At 42.9% G+C, this 21,375-nt stretch overlaps 1 protein-coding gene across 1 annotated transcript in view; it reads right to left on the minus strand.

Annotated features, from left to right (window-relative positions):
* The window catches only part of LOC146788765 (uncharacterized), a 180,042-nt gene extending 164,327 nt beyond the window's left edge, over window positions 1–15,715 (minus strand). Inside the window, exon 1 of the mRNA XM_085629933.1 lies at window positions 15,653–15,715. Coding sequence (XP_085486059.1) covers window positions 15,653–15,701 — 49 coding nt within the window. The 5' untranslated portion in view covers window positions 15,702–15,715. The remainder of the gene's footprint in view (window positions 1–15,652) is intronic.
* Window positions 15,716–21,375: the final 5,660 nt, after the last annotated feature.

Genomic DNA, 21,375 nt, shown 5'->3' on the forward strand with positions numbered 1-21,375 from the left:
TCATAGTTTTTGGGGATCTTCTACAGCTTACTCCAGTTAAAGGACAACCAGTGTTTAATACTGTGACACATGAAGACACAAAGAAGTCATTGGGAAGCATCGGTAATGCAAATATTTGGTCCTTCTTTGAGTACAAGGAACTTACTACTAATATGAGACAAGCAAACGATGAAGAATATGGAAGTATTCTGAAAGATATCAGAATTGGACTACTCACTGAAGCTGGCACAAAAGCATTACAGAGTCGGTTGCTACATAATTTATTTCCAAAGGAAGAAATAGTTGCAGAGAAGATATAGAAGAACATTGCAGAAAAGAAAAGTGTCATCTGCTTAATGCCAACTCTACGTGAATGCTCAATATTCAATGAGGAGCTTTTGAAATTGGAAAAGGAAGATATCAGGAAATTGGAAGCAGTGGACAAAATTCAGGATGGAAGAATTACTATCACATTAACAGGCAAACTGAAAAATAAATTGGATTCACTAGAGAAGAACATTTCCAAAACTGCTGGATTAGAAAAAAATCTATATGTTTGCATGAACTGTAGAGTATTTTTAAGGAGAAATTTGGATGTTGAAAAAGGTTTAGTTAATGGAGCTATGGGAAGAGTTGTGGGTTTTATTAATTATCAGAAAAAAGATGGAATTGAATGTTTAAAAATAAAATTTGATCAGATAGAAGAAGTTATAGACATTTGTCGTTGTACAGTTCGTTTTATGCTTGTGAAAGACTTATATGTACAAAGGAAACAGTTTCCGTTTTCTCTAGCATATGCTGTAACTATTCACAAGTCTCAATGATTGACTGTAGATTGTGCATTTGTAAACATTGGTTCAACTGTGTTCAAAGAAGGTATGGCTTATGTAGCTTTGTCACGAGTAAAAACATTATCTGGCCTATTCATGATAGACTTTGATGATTCAAAAGTTAGTGCAGATACAAACTGTGTAAAGGAGTATAATAGATTAAGAAGAACCTATGCTCCTCATTTAGGTCAGTATCCTGTGTTAGAGAAACGTGTAGTTTGTCGTAAAAGGAGAAATGAGAATATCTGTAATGAGGATGTAGAGAGGAGGAAAAAAAAGAGGAGTGATGTAATTGCAAGCAAAAAGAAAAAGGAAAATAAAGAAGAGGTTGTAGGATGTCATTTTGAAAATAGCTCTGGTGTCAACTGCTACGCTAATGTAGTGCTGAATGTTGCATTTTATCTGGAAAGTTTGCAAGAGCAGATAATAGTAAATCAGAGAAAAAGATTCTGTTCTGAGTTGAGTCTCCTTTTTCAAAAGCTGAGTAATGATAAAACTCAAATAGAAAGTGCTACTGAAATTAGAAAACTTTTAGATGTATGTTCAGGATGTACACAGTTTTCTCAAAATGTACAGCAAGACGCACAGGAATTCTTGTTGTATTTTCTTCAGGTACTGGAAGAAGAAGGGGTTCCCATTGAAAATATGTTTGGTCTGTCTTATAAATGGGAACATAGTTGTGAAAACTGTTTCAATACATGTGGCTCTAATGTTGATTCTGAAAGGTTTATTTATTTAACATTGCCAGAGAGTAAAACAGTCACTTTTGCTAAATTAGTTAAAGATGCTAATCATAGCATGGAATACGGTGAGTGTAAATCTGACATGTTTTCAACGTTAATTTTAAAGGAATACGGACAGTATGTAATTTTAATGATGCAACGATGTAGAGCTGATGGTTCAAAATTGGATACTTTAATAAAGAAGTTTACAGGACAGCAATTATCAATTTCAGGAAAAACTTTTGTAACAGTTGCAATAATTTTCCATGAAGGACCTACTGTTACTTCTGGACATTACACAGTTTATCTTAAATGTGAAAAAGGCTGGACAATGTGTAATGATTCCCAATTGATTTTCAAGCAACGTTTGCCTTTTGATTTAGCAAATTCCTATCTAATCTTCCTGAAACCTAAATTTTAGAGAGACTTGGCAAGAACTGTACAAAACAATTTTACCATTTTATTGGATTACTATTGGAATTTTCAAATTTAAAGATTTTAAAAATTATCATTTGGCCTAAAGGAAAGCTATCCAATTGTATTGTGGACTTAATTAAATCCTAATTAATCTTTCGGAAAACAACATTTTAGAGAGAATCGGTAACATCTGTACAATTTAAATTTTGGAATTTTATTGGATTATCGTTGGAAATTTAATCAAAAATTAATTTCAAAAATTAACATTTGGCCTAAAAGAAAGGAAACTAGATGTATTGTGGATTTATTTGAGATATATTATTTTTGAGATTATGCTTCTGTAAGAAAATTGTCAGATGGTATTTTTTAGAAATAGTTTTTGTTATTAGATGATATTTTTAATGAATAATATTTTGCATTTTGATAATGTTATGTTTAACTGAGAAGAGATTCTGGGCTTTTTTTAAACAATCTTTGAGATTGTTATTTTTTTTTTGCCCGCTGTTAAGTGATGAATGCAATTGCTTTCACGATTTATAGTGAAATGCAATATATTCTGAAAACAGCAAAAAAAAGGCAAAACATTGTTTTTGGAAAATATGTAAATATGTGTACTGTATTATAAAATGTTTTATTAAATATTAATACTTTTTTCTTTTTTTTCAGATTGAGATAGAAATTTTTCGAAAACTTGAACCATTTTTAAAGCAATTAAAATTAAATTTTAATTAATAAATAATTTTTTGAGTGGGTATGGTAAGTCAAAAATTTCATGGTCCCTTTTTTCCACTTCTCCACAATCACATTTTCAGTTTTTCATTGTAGTCTCTCAAGGACCTTGTAATGTGATAATTGATTTTTAGTGTTTTTAAAAAAAAAAAAAAAAAAATTACGCGTACCGTAAAAAAAAGTTAAAAAAACATATATAAAAAAAAGTTGAAAGGTAAGGTTGGCTCTTAAAAGAGCCGTTGTGTTCATGCAGGGACAGAGGAAAGAAAGAATTGGAATATTAGTCGGTACGACAAATGTGCTGATCTATTAAATTGTTCACTAGGGCAACACTGGTCTCCCTATGACAAATTATATCATGACAAGTGGCGCACCGAATTAAAACCCTCGCAAACCGATGGTTGGTTTCCAGAGGACCAGAAAAAGGAGATGCTCCCCCCACAGATGAAGGGCTCAGCTGACCTGCCGAAGATGGACTCGGCCCTGCAGATGATGGACCAGGCGGAGCTGCTGTGGATGTGCTTGGTTGACTTACTGAAGGGTTACCTTCAGTATGTCAAGCATATGTCCTAGCGTGTACATCATGAAGGTGTCTCAACATGGTGTGATTCCCGAAGGAATACTTCTTGTTGGGATTCCCTCTTGAAAATACACGGCCACAAAGCTTACAAGTCACTAAGGGTGCATTTACCTTTTTCTTGCCCTCTGGAAAAGAAAAATACTCCCATATGAAAGAGCTCTTTTGTTTCCTCCTTCTCTGCCTCAAGGTAGTGCTGCTAGCCTCACTCTCAGAAGAGCTCTGCTGTTCTGCCATCGTATCACAAAGACAACCCAGCTCCTTCTCCTAAGGGATCACAAGCAGAAATGAGGGGAATGGGTGTGGTGTAGGAGAGTTCTAGAACTGAAAGTAGTAAAAACCAATCAAAAGTCTTGTTTCTTGATCACATGACCCAACGTGCGCGTACGTTACGCTTACGGTGCGCTTACGGTGCGCTTACAGCAAAAGTACGCATGAGCGTAAAAAAGACACGCACACGCGCGCATGCGCAAAACAGGCACGCCCCTTCACTTCCGCATAACATGCGCGTGCAGCGTACGCGTTACGCGCTGCGTACGCGTGACGTACGTCTACGCAAATTGCGTAAATGAACGCAAACAGCGTAGAAATCTAACGTAATAAAAGCAAGACGTGCGCTTACCGTACGCGCACGTTAAAAAAATACTAAAAAAAAAAAAAAGGGGAAAACAAAATACTATGTTATACTAATAAATCTTACCTGTTTAGTTTAAAAAAAAGGTAAAAATAAAAAATATATTGTAGAATTTTTAAAATTTAACCATAGTCTTTAAAAAAGGATAGAAAATTAAAATAAAAATATGTATAAAACATTGCAAAAAAAAAAAAAAAAAAAAAAGGTAAATATAAGAATTACCATTAAAAAAACCTTGCAAATTCACTGAAAAAACCATGGGTTTCACACACGTTATAGTTAGGAATTAGCATTTAAAAAAACCTTAGAAATTCAATGTAAAAACCAAAGGTTTCACACACGTTATAGTTAGCTGGACATTTCACTCGTAAAAAACCAATGAAATTCCCCCGTTATAGTTAGTTCAGCTAACTATAACTCGCGCGCCCGCAATGCACTACTGATGACATCACATATTACATCACTCATGACATGGTCACTGACATCACTCATGACATCACTGATGACATCTCAAATGACATCACTGATGACATCACTGATGACATCATCCAGTGAATGTGTGTTTTTCTGAAAATTAAATATGTTTTATATATGTATATCTCAAGGTCAATGGAAGAATAAATGGGTATATAAGTGTCTAAATGGATGCTTTGTTTTAGAAAAATGTATTGTGTAACTGACTGATTAAGTGTATCATAGTGAATACATGGCTTACTGAGTAATGTTTAAATATGTAAATATCTGTATCAGTCTCTCACTTTGTGTATAAGTGGCTGCATGGGTTGGTGAGTAGCTTCATGGGTGTCTATATAGGTTATTAGTTGTTTTTTTGAGTATCAGTCTGAGTGTCTGCATGGTTCGGTGGGGGGTATTACGTAGTGCATAGGTGCATGAATGAGTGATTCACTCTTTGTATGTGTTGAAGACAGCATGTGTGCAGGACTGTATGGGTGGATGAGTGTGTGTATGGGTGTGTTAGTGAGTGAATGACTGTCTCAATAGTGTCTTTATGAGTAACTACATATGTTTTAAACTAGTATATGTGACTATTGGTGTATATAAGTGAGTATATGTGAGAGTGAGAGATTGAAAGAGTTCCTGTATGAATAAGTATGTGTTTCTATAAGTGACTGTTTATAAGACTAAGTATGTGTAAGTTTCCATAGAAGTAAGTGTGGTGGTGTGTGTATAACTGTATATGCAAATAAATATATGTTTGTTTCTTTATTAGCATGAGTGACTATGTGTGTGAGTAACTCTATGGATGAGTGGCATTGTGTAACAGGATGTATAGGTGTATGAGTACATATGATGAGTGAGTACATGTATGAGTGACTGTATAGGACTGTTGGTGAATGAGTGGATGTGTATGTGGTTCTTAGAATTACTGAAGAGGTTGTTGTAACTGGTATTGGTATGTCCATTGTTTTGAAAATTTTAGTCTCTATTTTTGAATGTGTGTATCAAAGGTTATATTAGGGGAAGAGGAGGTCTGCCACTCTATCACAAGGATGATGTCATCAGTGATGTCATCAGTGATGTCATTTGAGATGTCATCAGTGATGTCATGAGTGATGTCAGTGACCATGTCATAAGTGATGTAAGATGTGACGTCATCAGTAGTGCATTGCGGGCGCGCAAGTTATAGTTAGCTGAACTAACTATAACGGGGGAATTTCATTGGTTTTTTATGAGTGAAATGTCCAGCTAACTATAACGTGTGTGAAACCTTTGGTTTTTTCATTGAATATATATATTACCTACTGGCGGTCGCCAGTAGGTAGTTATAGTTAGGACCACGTTTCCATAGGAAATCCGCAACATTCTATTTTGAATAACTTTGGCGCCGGTTGACGAATCCTCGCGAATTTTTCAAAATAGGTGGGGCGCTACGCTCCGCTCCTACCCTGAAAGTCTCGGGGGGATTTGTCAAGCGGGGGCTGAGATAAAAGGGGGGTCCCAAAACACGTTTTTCCCATGCATTTTTCCATAGGACCTTTAGACACAGCTACAGCCCGAACGGCTGAACAGAATTACTTGAAATTTGGCAGAGAGGTAGTCCTCAGGTCAAGGAAGTGCCTTTTGTAGGTTTGGTGTAAATCTGCTCAGTAGATCCTGAGAAAATAGCATTTAAATCAATATATATATCTGTGGCAGCTTACGGTGCGCTTACGGTGCGCTTACCGTACGCGTACGGTGGCGTGCGCGAGCGCGATTCTGATTGGCCCTTAGATCTTAGTAAACATTCGAATCGGTCGAAACCAGGAAGCGGCGTCTGCCATTTTCTCTCTCGCACTCTGACAGGGGGTTGAAAAACAAAGTGCAAAAACATGAAAAGGGGCTGTTTACACAGCTCCCAAGCACCTAGCCATGTCGAGGGAGTCCCCAACGATCCCCCAAGTGAAAAAAGGCAATTTTAATTTTTTCGAAAATTTCGCCGATTACGCTTACCGTACGCGTACGGTAAGAAATATTAAAAAAAATATATATATATCCACATTCTCCCCACCCCGTGTGCAAAAGGTGCCCGAATGGCACCTTTTGTGCATGGCTTATCAGAGGTAAACAAAACATATAATTTACCTGTCACAACGATGCTAATCATATGTCCTCCATCTGCGCACGGTGCGCGAAGCGCATCGTGCGTTCATGGCCCATCTAGCGTAAGTGGGCGCGCACGCCACAAATGGCGTAAAGTAACTTAGCATTTAAAAAAACGTACAAATTCACTGAAAAAACCATAGGTTTCACACACGTTATAGTTAGGAATTAGCATTTAAAAAACCTTGCAAATTCACTGAAAAAACCATAGGTTTCACACATGTTATAGTTAGCTGGACATTTTACTGATAAAAAACCAATGAAATTCCCCCGTTATAGTTACTGTAGGCAACTATAACTCACGCAACCGTAATCCTCTGCTGATGACATATGTGTCTTTATGAAAAAAAAATATTTGTAATATATGTATAGCTAAAATTTAATGGAAGAAGACATGGGCAAATAAGTGTCTAAATACAGTATTAGCATCAGCAGAGGATTACGGTCGCGTGAGTTATAGTTGCCTACAGTAACTATAACGGGGGAATTTCATTGGTTTTTTATCAGTAACATGTCCAGCTAACTATAACATGTGTGAAACCTATGGTTTTTTCAGTGAATATATATATATATATATATATATATATATATATATATATATATATACACATATCTTGTTTCTTCAAATTCACTGGAAAAATCACAGGTTAGATGAACGTTATAGTTAGGCTGACATTTTACTCGTACAAAAACAGAGAAATTCAGCCGTTATAGTTTGCTGAGCTAACTATAACTCGTGTCCCTGCAATGCACTGCTTATTATCTCACATATTACATCACTCATGACATGGTCAGTGACATCACTGATGACATCACTCATGACGTTTGTGTAACCTGTGGTTTTTTCAGTGAATATCTGAGGTTTTTTAATGCAAAATTTTAACTACAACATCCCTGAAACCTGTGTTTTTTCCAGTGAATTTCTAATTTTCTTTGTCGCGTTTGCAGAGTGGTGGACACAGGGAGGTGGGCCTCCAACCAGAGCTCAGGAATTCCACTGCATAGGACTTACAGGCGGTACCAGGAGGGCTTCTTGACCCCCAAGGTCACTCAGGAGTAAAGTGGACTTCATTCCCCAACCAGTTTGGTAGTGTGGGAGTGGGACTGTGGTGTGGCAGCCCGCTCCAACACCACCAAATTCATAATTAGGCCCGAAGGCAGAGCTACTGAGTTTGTCAAAGTGTCAGTACACCAGAAAGAAAAATGGACCTACTGTTTTATGAAGGGAACAGATTATCAACATATGTAAAGTACATGCATTGATTTTGTTAAAAAATTACCCATAATTTTCATGAATTGCATATTTTTTTAGGTCACACAGTTCAATGAAAGCGAATATAATTAAAACAAATGTATAAGCCTCCCTAAAAAAACATCATCATGTCTTTGAGTCTTTTTCTTATATTTTTCGAGCTTCGGAGTGCAGCCATAGAACAATCGAAAAGGGTGTTCTGCACTCCAGCTGAAGAGCATAGAGCACTAGATAGAAGAACTTTTAAAAGAGCAGTATGGAAAGCTTTCCTGGGGTCATGGATTTCATAACCCAGGAGACTTGCTGTGTTTTTTAATGTTGCTGGGGGCTGCTGTACTCTCTGCAGCCCCTCTCAATAGTATAACAATGCTTGGTGTCCCTGCCACTATACTACCAGACTTGAAAACGTATGTTTTAAAAGCCCTCAAAGGGCGATATGGGGGGCTCTTAGAAAAGACCAGTAAAAAATACATGAGCAGCTCCTGCCACTCATTTAATATATATTTTTCTAAATGTATATTTTGAATGTCCAGGTTCCCACTCAGAACATTGAGATCTTTATTTTTTTGTTGGGGATCACGGGGAGTACTTGGGCCCACATGGCCCTGCAGGCTCCCCTGCTAGCACACATTCTGGGTGCCGGTGGGAGTCAGCAATTTTCTTTTTTTAAAAAGACCCCTTTCGCAGGGCCGTATTCTTTCTTTAAAACTATTTAACCACACTAGTTCAACAATAACTTGCACCATACAACACATTGCTTATATCCTTTCATATTGTAGCACTTATACTGTGTGAAATCATAGCTTCATAAAAACACTTAAGAAATCTCATATGAGAACACTGTGCATGCGAGAGTGGCAAGTTATAGTCAATGTAGTATGTTGACAACACTGTGTTCGGAGGTGGGCGAATTACAGTAATTTGAAGGTAGTGGGAACATCATAAATTTAAGGTATAACTTTAACTTTAAAATGTATGTGTGCATGTTAAGTTTGATTTGTATAGAAAGAATATAGTTTTCCTAACTATAACTACGTTTAAACCTTTGTTTTTTTCATTAAATTTCAATGGATTTTATTTTTTTATAAAAAAGTGTTTCAAATCATAGACTGTAGTGTCGTTGAGTGGAGTGTTGTTAAGTGGAGTGCTATAGAGTACAGTGGAGGACAGTGTAGTGTTGTCCAATTGAGCAACATAGAATAATGTAGAATGAAGTGGGGTAGAGTGGAATAACATAGAGTAGAGTGGTGTACAGTGGAATGGAGTAGAGTGGAGTGGTGTAGAGTAGAATGGAGCTGGGTAGAATAGAGTGGCATAGAATTGAGTGGCATGCAGTATAGTGGCATAAAGTGGAGTGGTGTAGCACAAATAGCGTAGAGTGGAGAGTGGTAAAGTGGAATACGGTAGGGTGGAGGGGCATAGAGTGGAGTGGCTTGGAGTGTGATGACATAGAGTGAAGTGACATGGAAGGAATAGCATGGACTGGAGTGGTATAGAGTGGAGTGGGTTAGAGTGGATTGGCATAGAGTGGAGTGGTGTAGCGTTGAGTGGCATAGAGTTGAAGGGCGTTGAGTGTAGAGGGGTACAATAGAGTGCCGTATAGTAGAATAACAAAGAGTGGTGTACAATGGAATAGTATAGAATGGAGTGGCATAGAGTAGCATAGAGTCAAGTGGTGTAGAGTGGAATAGGCAGGAATAGCGTACAGTGGAGTGGCATACAGTAGAATGGTGTAAAGTGGAACAGCATAGAGTGGAGTAGCATAGCTTGGAGTAGCGTAAACTAGAAGACCTAAACAACCTCAATGCATTGATCTACTATGAACTAATATCGCTGGTGCTTGGAAGCCTGCTAATTGTACAACTAGACTTTAAGCAGGTCTTGAGACAGTCTAATCGAAGACTAGATTCCACGACTAGCAGAACAATTTCCACCTTTTCAAGTAATGAACGTGACAGAGCCTCCTGTAAGTATAGCCAAATTGGAAATGTTCACTTGCCCGCCTCTGTAAACCTCATGTGCGTAATCAGGAAAGATTGCTAACTGTGTATGGATTCATTTCTGGAACCCTCCTTCCTGGTTAACCCATCTCTCAAGCATTATGGGCCTCAATTCACCAAGAGCAATGGATATTAAACTAGAACCAACAGGATGTAATTCCTACATAGTTAAGTGCCCTCCTAATCTTAGTAAAAATGCCTCTAAAAGACTAAAACATAGATTCCTTAAATCTCACCCAGAAACTCTTTTCTCTGACCCATATTTCTGCTCTAATAAAGGGACTATATTTAGGGACCTCATCTTCTTCCCTAAACGACGAGCACAATGGAGGAAAGCCCTATATTCCTTGCTCTGGATCAATAATTCTAAGAAAACACTGCATGTCTCAGACTATCGGCAGCTCCTTCTTCCCTCTGCAGAGCAGATGCTGCCATTTCCTTACACAACAATGGGGTCATTCTCTTACAATCCACTAAGAACAACCTAGAAATACTGGATGAAATCTTTCCCATCATCAAAACTGCTGGGGACAAAAAAGATTACCACCCTCCCAAGATCACATTAGCCCCGTGGACCTTTCTCGGGAATCCCCAATATCTCCCATTATTGTCCCAGCCACTCTCAGCCCCATCTCAGTTTCTATACCATGCTTTCCTACCTCATCCTCCTCCCTCAATACTTTAGATCCCTCTTCCTCGGATCAAACAATGGCTCCCCCTATTGATGTCCTAAACAGGTCCTCAATCTGTCTACACTCCAGGAATAATGAGCACAGAGTCTCTGAGGCCTGGCTCTAAACTCTCCCCCACCTCTATACCATGTTTTTCTGAAGTCACCCACGCGATTACTGTCTGCACACCCACAGCACATCTTTCGACCATTTCAGATTCTGAGTTCCTAACGCGACGAACATCGCATCTCATACAACGCCAGCTCTGCTCTCTAACTCCTCCATTTGCCCTGCTACAACCTAAGTCCACCCAGATATACCAATGACTGGACCCTCTTGCCCAATAAAAATCCATTACTGCTACCCTTGGCCTCCCTCCCTCTCCTGATCTACTCTCTTCCTTCAAAAGCACACCTTTCCACGCCTTTCCAGAATAGATGACATCTCACTCAACCTCCATCAACTCAAGACAGACCTACAAGGTCTCACATCCATCACTGCAGAGCTGGTGGGCATTCATAGGCCCAACAGGTTCCTGAGGTTCCCTACAGAGACCCATGCACACTCCGTTAACTTGTGCACTACGCCCCCCTCTCTCCTCCCTCACAGCTCTCTTCTAATTGGAAAACCAGGCCCTTCCCGGATGCCCCTCTTGGCCTTTCAGACTGTCTGAGCAACTTACTGATTGTGACACTCACAACCTCCTCATCTCATATAACCCCCCGAAAAATAGTGAAACTGATAATCTAGGCCAAATCCTAACTACTCCTGCTAACCCTCACAGAGAACCTAGGCTTAATTTCAGAGCCATAAAGGAAGACAATCTTAAGCGCATTTCCATCACTTAGACTCCTTTAGCTACCGCCACTGCTCGCCTTAAATGCATTAACACCACTCAGACTCCCTTAGCTACCACCACTACTCGCCTTAAATGCATTAACATCACTCAGACTCCCTTAGCTACCGCCACTGCTCACCTTAAATGCATTAACATCACTCAGACTCCCTTAGCTACCGCCACTGTTCGCCTTAAATGCATTAACATCACTCAGACTCCCTTAGCTACCGCCACTGTTCGCCTTAAATGCATTAACATCACTCAGACTCCCTTAGCTACCACCACTACTCGCCTTAAATGCATGAACATCACTCAGACTCCCTTAGCTATTGCCACTGTTCACCTTAAATGCATTACCATCACTCAGACTCCATTAACTACCGCCACTGCTCACCTTAAATGCATTAACATCACTCAGACTCCCTTAGCTCCTGCCACTGCTCGTCTTCAATGCATTAACATCACTTAGACTCCCTTAGCTCCCGCCACTACTCGCCTTAAATGCATTAACATCACTCAGACTCCCTTGGCTACCGCCACTGCTCGCCTTCAATGCATTAACATCTCTCAGACTCCCTTAGCTATTGCCACTGTTCGCCTTCAATGCATTAACATCACTCAGACTCCCTTAGCTACCGCCACTGCTTGCCTTCAATGCATTAACATCACTCAGACTCCCTTAGCTACCGCCACTGTTCGCCTTCAATGCATTAACAACTCTCAGACTCCCTTAGCTCCCGCCACTGCTCGCCTTAAATGCATTAACATCACTCAGACTCCCTTGGCTACCGCCACTGCTCGCCTTCAATGCATTAACATCACTCAGACTCCCTTAGCTATTGCCACTGTTCGCCTTCAATGCATTAACATCACTCAGACTCCCTTAGCTACCGCCACTGCTTGCCTTCAATGCATTAACATCACTCAGACTCCCTTAGCTACCGCCACTGTTCGCCTTCAATGCATTAACAACTCTCAGACTCCCTTAGCTACCACCACTACTCACCTTAAATGCATTAACATCACTCAGACTCCCTTAGCTACTGCCACTACTCACCTTAAAAGCATTAACATCCCTCAGACTCCCTTAGCTACCGCCACTGTTCACCTTAAATGCATTAACATCCCTCAGACTCCCTTAGCTACCGCCACTACTCACCTTAAAAGCATTAACATCCCTCAGACTCCCTTAGCTCCCGCCACTACTCACCTTAAAAGCATTAACATCACTCAGACTCCCTTGGCTACCGCCACTGCTTGCCTTCAATGCATTAACATCACTCAGACTCCCTTAGCTACCGCCACTGTTCACCTTAAATGCATCAACATCACTCAGACTTCCTGAGCTACCGCCACTGTTCACCTTAAATGCATCAACATCACTCAGACTTCCTGAGCTACCGCCACTACTCACCTTAAATGCATGCTCCTCAACTGCAGATCAGTGGTTAGGCAAGTACCATATATTTCTATCCTCGACCTCACTCATGAGCTGGACATCCTTATACTTACAGAAACATGGCTTAATGATGCCTCTGCTCCTGTACTACACATTCTAGCTCCCCTAGTCACGACATCATTGGGTTTTATAGAGCAATCAGACCAGGTGGCGGGTAGACTGCATCTTCCGTAACACCCTCATCGTTAAACAATCAAATACCGTTACTCTTCCCGTTTCTGAATACCTGGTCATCGATGTTAACAGTAACAACAGACTCTTTTGCAAACTTTGTGTGATCAACTATTCCCCTGGAGATAACCTCTTTGAACAAATCATGGAAATCATTTCATCCGACATTGATCATCAAGTTGCCCAGCTCTTTCTGGGAGACTTCAACCGACACTGGAATGGTCTGAATGACCATGCAGTGAACAGCTTCTAACCCTTTTTTATCAGACCTCGAGCTGTTTCAATTCGGTGACACCCATATTCACATCAAAGGGTTTGACCTTGGACTTAATCATTGCAAAAAGGAACAACATTCAACTTGAATCCATTGTCCCCTGTAATTGGTCAGATCACCACTGTATCACCTTCCTCATCACTAAGGTGGTGAGTTCAAAGAAGTCCCAACTAAAGAAACCTAACTTATGCAAGAGAAGTCTGCAGAACCTAAACCTTAATTATCTTACTGCCTTCAGTAACAACTTCCTGACCCCCCATGGGGACATTACAGACGTCAACGGTCTCACTGATCATTACAACACTTCCATCTTAAACATTCTTGACTCCGTTGCACCCTTACAACTAAAAAAAGAAATTCCACCAAGGACTCTAAACCTTGGTTCAACTACAGCTTTAATGCAAAAAGATGCAACCTGAGACTAGCAAAGTTTGGAGAACCTCTCCATCCATTGATCACCTATGAAACCTACGATTGGTGAGGAATATCTACAATAAATGAATTTGAAGCTTGAAAACTAATTTCTTCAGAATCAAACTGGATCTGACCAAAAATTATCCAATTTTTTTTTTAAGTTGTCAAAAAGCAATCAATCAATCATCCCATTCCTGCTTTCAATGGGTCCAACGTTCTTCCACCAAAAGATTTTGCTTTTTTCTTCCAGAGCGAAATGAAAACAATTGAGGATGGTTTGCAGACAGCGAGGATGCTCCTTCCGATCCCTCCTCACACCAATCCACCCCCTTTATCACTAGTTGAGTCTGGGGTTTGCTCAGGGCACTCCCGCAAAAAAAATGCTTCTTGGCACTCAATGAAAGTGACATTTACTAATTTCTTAAAACATTTAAACCCTCTAATCACTTCAAGGATCCATTACCTCTGAATATATTCAGGGAGATCAAATCCTTGCTTCTGCAAGGCACTATCCCTGATTGCCTAAAAGTGGGGCACGTAACCCCCATCCTAAAAAATCCTCAGGCCCATCTCCAACATTCCCACCCTGGTGAAGCTCCTAGAGAAATGTGTTCAGGTCCAACTTTGCAACTATATAGATCAATCCCAGCTTCGACACCAATTCCAACCTGGCTTCAATCAAGGCCACGTTTAGAAAAAGAATGGGGTGACCCGGTGTCCCTCAGAACCTGGGTATACGTAATATGTAGAAACAATGGTTCTGTCGGGATTACTCAATTTCTTTGGAGTGTTCACAACGTATATACATTTCATGTAACATAAAATGAGCAGAGCAAGGGGAGTGACACACACCAATAAGATTCAAATAGCAATTTGAAGGAAGAACATATTTTATGTATCTTAGGCTGACGAGATGCATAGGACAAAGTATTGGTGACTTGTGGTGAAGAAGTGACATATGGTGATAGATAATATAGACAGTCAACTACATAAGACAAAAGTAAATGTGCAATGAATAGGGAAGGGTTAAATTTATGACGCTGGTGACGCTGTGTCCGTCTATCTGACCAGAACCCACCTGGGCTGGACCCTGGCACTCCTACCTGTGAGGATGAGCTGGCCTCAGGGGCTGGTGATGCTGTGTCCGTCTATCTGTCCAGAAGCCACCTGGGCTGTACCCTGGCACTCCTACCTGTGAGGATGAGCTGACCCCAGAGGTTGGTGACACTGTGTCCGTCTATCTGACCAGAACCCACCTGGGCTGGACCCTGGCACTCCTACCTGTGAGGATGAGCTGGCCTCAGGGGCTGGTGATGCTGTGTCCGTCTATCTGACCAGAACCCACCTGCGCTGGACCCTGGCACTCCTACCTGTGAGGATGAGCTGGCCCCAGGGGCTGGTGATGCTGTGTCCGTCTATCTGACCAGAACCCACCTGCGCTGGACCCTGGCACTCCTACCTGTGAGGATGAGCTGGCCCCAGGGGCTGGTGATGCTGTGTCCGTCTATCTGACCAGAACCCACCTGGGCTGTACCCTGGCACTCCTACCTGTGAGGATGAGCTGGCCCCAGGGGCTGGTGACGCTGTGTCTGTCTATCTGTCCAGAAGCCACCTGTGGTGTGGTGCCGGGCAGACCTACCTGTGAGGATGAGCTGACCCTAGAGGTTGGTGACACTGTGTCCGTCTATCTGACCAGAACCCACCTGGGCTGGACCCTGGCACTCCTACCTGTGAGGATGAGCTGGCCTCAGGGGCTGGTGATGCTGTGTCCGTCTATCTGACCAGAACCCACCTGCGCTGGACCCTGGCACTCCTACCTGTGAGGATGAGCTGACCCCAGAGGCTGGTGACACTGTGTCCGTCTATCTGACCAGAACCCACCTGGGCTGTACCCTGGCACTCCTACCTGTGAGGATGAGCTGGCCCCAGGGGCTGGTGACGCTGTGTCTGTCTATCTGTCCAAAAGCCACCTGTGCTGGGCCCGGGCAGACCTACCTGTGAGGATGAGCTGGTCCCAGGGGCTGGTGACGCTGTGTCCGTCTATCTGACCAGAACCCACCTGGCTTGCACCCTGGCAGACCTACCTGTGAGGATGAGCTGGCCCCAGAGGCTGGTGACACTGTGTCGCTCCATTCTGCTTGCAAGAGGACTGCATCTGGAACAGACTCTGCATCCAGACCTACCCGCAAACACAGGAAGTGAGACACCACCACAGGAAGGAAGCCATTCAAGCGGCTGACTGCTCTGTGCTCTAATGGTTTCACGTCAGTGTTTATTCCAAACACTGCTGTCCCTGTGACGCAAGGAGCAGTCTCTTCTACAGATCTACCCTCACTGCTGTCCCTGTGACGCAAGGAGCAGTCTCTTCTACAGATCTACCCTCACTGCTGTCCCTGTGACGCAAGGAGCAGTCTCTTCTACAGATCTACCCTCACTGCTGTCCCTGTGACGCAAGGAGCAGTCTCTTCTACAGATCTACCCTCACTGCTGTCCCTGTGACGCAAGGAGCAGTCTCTTCTACAGATCTACCCTCACTGCTGTCCCTGTGACGCAAGGAGCAGTCTCTTCTACAGATCTACCCTCACTGCTGTCCCTGTGACGCAAGGAGCAGTCTCTTCTACAGATCTACCCTCACTGCTGTCCCTGTGACGCAAGGAGCAGTCTCTTCTACAGATCTACCCTCACTGCTGTCCCTGTGACGCAAGGAGCAGTCTCTTCTACAGATCTACCCTCACTGCTGTCCCTGTGACGCAAGGAGCAGTCTCTTCTACAGATCTACCCTCACTGCTGTCCCTGTGACGCAAGGAGCAGTCTCTTCTACAGATCTACCCTCACTGCTGTCCCTGTGACGCAAGGAGCAGTCTCTTCTACAGATCTACCCTCACTGCTGTCCCTGTGATGCAAGCAGCAGTCTCTTCTACAGATCTACCCTCACTGCTGTCCCTGTGACGCAGGGAGCAGTCTCTTCTACAGATCTACCCTCACTGCTGTCCCTGTGACGCAAGGAGCAGTCTCTTCTACAGATCTACCCTCACTGCTGTCCCTGTGATGCAAGGAGCAGTCTCTGCTACAGATCTACCCTCACTGCTGTCCCTGTGACGCAGGGAGCAGTCTCTTCTACAGATCTACCCTCACTGCTGTCCCTGTGACGCAGGGAGCAGTCTCTGCTACAGATCTACCCTCACTGCTGTCCCTGTGACGCAGGGAGCAGTCTCTTCTACAGATCTACCCTCACTGCTGTCCCTGTGACGCAGGGAGCAGTCTCTGCTACAGATCTACCCTCACTGCTGTCCCTGTGACGCAAGCAGCAGTCTCTTCTACAGATCTACCCTCACTGCTGTCCCTGTGACGCAAGGAGCAGTCTCTTCTACAGATCTACCCTGACTGCTGTCCCTGTGACGCAGGGAGCAGTCTCTTCTACAGATCTACCCTCACTGCTGTCCCTGTGATGCAAGGAGCAGTCTCTGCTACAGATCTACCCTCACTGCTGTCCCTGTGACGCAAGGAGCAGTCTCTGCTACAGATCTACCCTCACTGCTGTCCCTGTGACGCAAGGAGCAGTCTCTTCTACAGATCTACCCTCACTGCTGTCCCTGTGACGCAAGGAGCAGTCTCTTCTACAGATCTACCCTCACTGCTGTCCCTGTGACGCAAGGAGCAGTCTCTTCTACAGATCTACCCTCACTGCTGTCCCTGTGACGCAGGGAGCAGTCTCTTCTACAGATCTACCCTCACTGCTGTCCCTGTGACGCAGGGAGCAGTCTCTGCTACAGATCTACCCTCACTGCTGTCCCTGTGACGCAAGGAGCAGTCTCTTCTACAGATCTACCCTCACTGCTGTCCCTGTGACGCAAGGAGCAGTCTCTTCTACGGATCTACCCTCACTGCTGTCCCTGTGACGCAAGGAGCAGTCTCTTCTACGGATCTACCCTCACTGCTGTCCCTGTGACGCAAGGAGCAGTCTCTTCTACGGATCTACCCTCACTGCTGTCCCTGTGACGCAGGGAGCAGTCTCTTCTACAGATCTACCCTCACTGCTGTCCCTGTGACGCAGGGAGCAGTCTCTGCTACAGATCTACCCTCACTGCTGTCCCTGTGACGCAAGGAGCAGTCTCTTCTACAGATCTACCCTCACTGCTGTCCCTGTGACGCAAGGAGCAGTCTCTTCTACAGATCTACCCTCACTGCTGTCCCTGTGACGCAAGCAGCAGTCTCTGCTACAGATCTACCCTCACTGCTGTCCCTGTGACGCAAGGAGCAGTCTCTGCTACAGATCTACCCTCACTGCTGTCCCTGTGACGCAAGGAGCAGTCTCTGCTACAGATCTACCCTCACTGCTGTCCCTGTGACGCAAGGAGCAGTCTCTGCTACAGATCTACCCTCACTGCTGTCCCTGTGACGCAAGGAGCAGTCTCTTCTACAGATCTACCCTCACTGCTGTCCCTGTGACGCAAGGAGCAGTCTCTGCTACAGATCTACCCTCACGTCTTCTAGTAATGCAATGTTTACTGCAAACACATTACCTTATGCCCTGCATATTTCAAGAATTAGAAAACAACTGATGCACGGGATGTGTTCAGTATAGTGTGAGGTGAACGTGTAATTTCACTCTTATGAGATAACCCTAATTCACGATATTTACTTATAATATATTTATACTTAAAATATATTTGTTAACAAAACGACAAAACCAAAAAGGAAGCCAACATACAGTTTAACAATTGAGTTTAGTTATGTAAAAGGTATCAGTGAGGCCACATGTTGTGCACCGCGTTGCTTCACTTTCTTGTCCGTGATAATAGCAGCAAAGCCCAGACTTTAACACCATATTTCATAAAACCCAACAATATGCGCAACAATAGATCACAGCAGTAAAGAAACTCTGGAAGGAGGTATAGATTGTCCTGAAGCTTGCTGGTCCCAGAATGCTATTCTTGTCCCACAAGAAACAGTTACACTAAATGTACCACGCCCATTCAGCAGCAGAGCGGTAGGGCTGACGTATGTAGCTGGCAGTGCTCCTTAGAGCCCTGGTAAGGTTAAAGGTGAGGGGCGGCCCCTCCGCCCCTACGGACGGGCCGCGTCTGCTGCTCAGATCGCGCTCTGTCGATTACAAACAGCGTATCTTACGTGAAATGGCACTAAGTTACCATATGTATATAGCAACATGGTACAGTTCCTAATAGAAGAAAGGAAGAAGCTCCGTGACCTTAGTATGGTTAGGAGTAAAGTGTAAGTGTCTCCAAAGGATGGTTGAGTGTGCTCGCGAGTGTAAGAACTCCTACTATCCTTTTTGCCCTCACACACTCTTGCAGGTGTAAAGCATCATCATTGGGCGTTGCTCCTCGTGGGGGTGGTGCTGCAGTCCCTCACGGGCTCTCAAGGAAAGCTCTTTGTTGGAGATCTTTTCAGGAGGTGCCATACTTGTGCATGTGGGTGTGTGGGTAAAGAAAGTGAGTGAAAGTGGGGATAAAATTACCTCTAGGTACCCAAAGGAGTTTAATTAGGGGTCCATGAGGTAAGTTATAAGTAACAAGGTTCGGAGACTCTCCTTCAGACTAAATAGGAGGAGGGATTAGTATGTTCCAATCTTCTCTCAAACCATAAGCAAAAGTGTAAGGTGAACTAAAAGTGAATGATGGTCGACATGTTTCGCGCAAGCTTCTGGTCCCTAATGGATCCCTGTGCGCTTCTTCAGGGCCTAATGTGTGTAAAAAACAAAGTAGTACCAGTGGTAGTCAGGGAAAGACACCCTATACTACCACTTCACCCATAGTCAGGTAGGAGGTGACGTCTCTGCGTCGGAGACACGTAGTGTTCGTTGTCTCACAAACCGGAACCCTCCCCTAATGGTGCGGAGGACCAAGTCAGCGTAAAGTCAGACTGCAGTTGTCCTCAGCAAAGTGCCTGCACACCTGTCAGCTGATCAGGATACACCGTTACCATAGTAATGCAGTTTCATTGGTAAAACTATACAGCTCACAAACTGAGTGATAATCGAGTTTCAGCGAATATTTATCATTTGCACATTAAAGAAAGTGTTTTGATTTGTTTTTATCCTATTAAAATCTTTGTTTCCATCAACCCTACAAACAAGCATTTGCAATGCAATAGGTCTCGCCCTTGTGAAAGTTAGAGCTATAAGTATTGTAAATGTTATGTCTTTTACCTCTGTGTCTTGGTTTAGAGTAGACCTGATGTATATTTTTGGGAGTGGTAGTATGTAGGTTGAATTGGAATGGTTAGTTGTGGAATTGTGTAGAGTGGAATTGTATGGTGGGGAGTAGATTTGTGTAGTAGAATTATGTGGCATGGTGAATAGATAGGGATGAGAGTTGCAAAAATCGATAGAAAGAAGACAGAGAGGAATAGGTAGTTTGGGCACGAAGTGGTGAATGAACTGTAGATGGAGGAACAGAAAGAGTACGTGAGAAAGAGAAAAACAAGAGAGTAGACCATAGGTGCATAAAGAGTGCACGCAAAAGAGACCCTCAGAAGAGGAGGAGAGCATGAGTTTGAGGGACTGAAACGTTCATAAGGCACAGGACAGGAATTGTGCTTGAAGACACGAAGTGAACTAATATGAGTGGCGGGAAGACAGCGTGAGAGAATAAAAGAGGTGTGAGAGAGAAATAGAGAGAGAGCAATAGAGAGAGAGAGAGAGAGAGAGAGATGAGAAGGAGGGACACCCAGAGGGTGGGGGAGGGTGATGAGAGGTGGAATTGTGGGCTTGGATGTGCCTCTGCCCATAGCTACTTCTCTTCTCAATGAGATGGATTGATACCCAGTAAAACCAGGTCTGGAGTTTCAAGACCCCGTCATTTTTGGTACAGAAATATTGAACCACTGATAGTTGCCCCGACCGCTCTGGGAACCTCATGATGGGCTCCAATGAAAACATAAACAAGCATTTGCAATGCAATAGGTCTCGCATTTGCGAGAGTTTAAGCTATTGGCATTGTAAATGACAGTGCCTTTTATTTATCTGTTTTGTTAATTAATACAATAATAAAAGGCATTGTCATTTACAATGCAAATAGCTCAAACTCTTGTAAATGCGAGACCTATTTAAAGAAGCGGCCACCATTGTCCCAACGTGGTTAGAAAGTGAAAGCGTGCATGGTGCACTGAATGGTGCAGGAAAGCATGTCGTGCTTACAGACTAAATAAGACATACCGTGTAACAACAGAAGTAAAAGGGCCAGTCCTCAAGGGAGGTTACAAATGAAGACACAAGGAGGGACTAACAAGTCTATTAACGAATCAAAAGCCAGCATTTACAAAGGACAATGACACCAGCCAATGACAAATATGGATGGAGAGTGGCGGGCTTCTATTCCATGCTCCTGTACAGCATGCCGCAGAGCAGCGCATGCACTGCCCAGCAGTGGCGGCTGGTGACATTTGAAAGTGGTGTGGTGTAAAGTTAGGGATGAAAGTTTCACAGAAAGAGCGCAAGGTGCGAAAGCCCGACCATCATAAGGAGGGTTCGAGGCTGCTCCCCCTGGAGAAATTTGAAAAAATAGTGAGCAAATAGTGCATTTTAAAGCAAATTTGAGAAAGCAAGGTTTATGAAGCACAGTGATAGTGAGGACTTTAACTATTTAAACATGTTGCACTTAACTATGCCACTAATATATATATATTATTTTACATTGGCTTTATAAGAACCCGTCTGACATTTTCTTCATGCAATTTAGTTATGACATCAGTAAAGACATGTAATATGTTAATGATGTAGCTGCAACAGCAGAGTATTTAGAATCATATATCTAAAACTGAACAGGTCTTTCCTTTTCCTAAAGAT

Source organism: Triturus cristatus, chromosome 10, assembly GCF_964204655.1.
Source record: "Triturus cristatus chromosome 10, aTriCri1.1, whole genome shotgun sequence".
In the NCBI taxonomy this organism is placed as follows: Eukaryota; Metazoa; Chordata; class Amphibia; order Caudata; family Salamandridae; genus Triturus; species Triturus cristatus.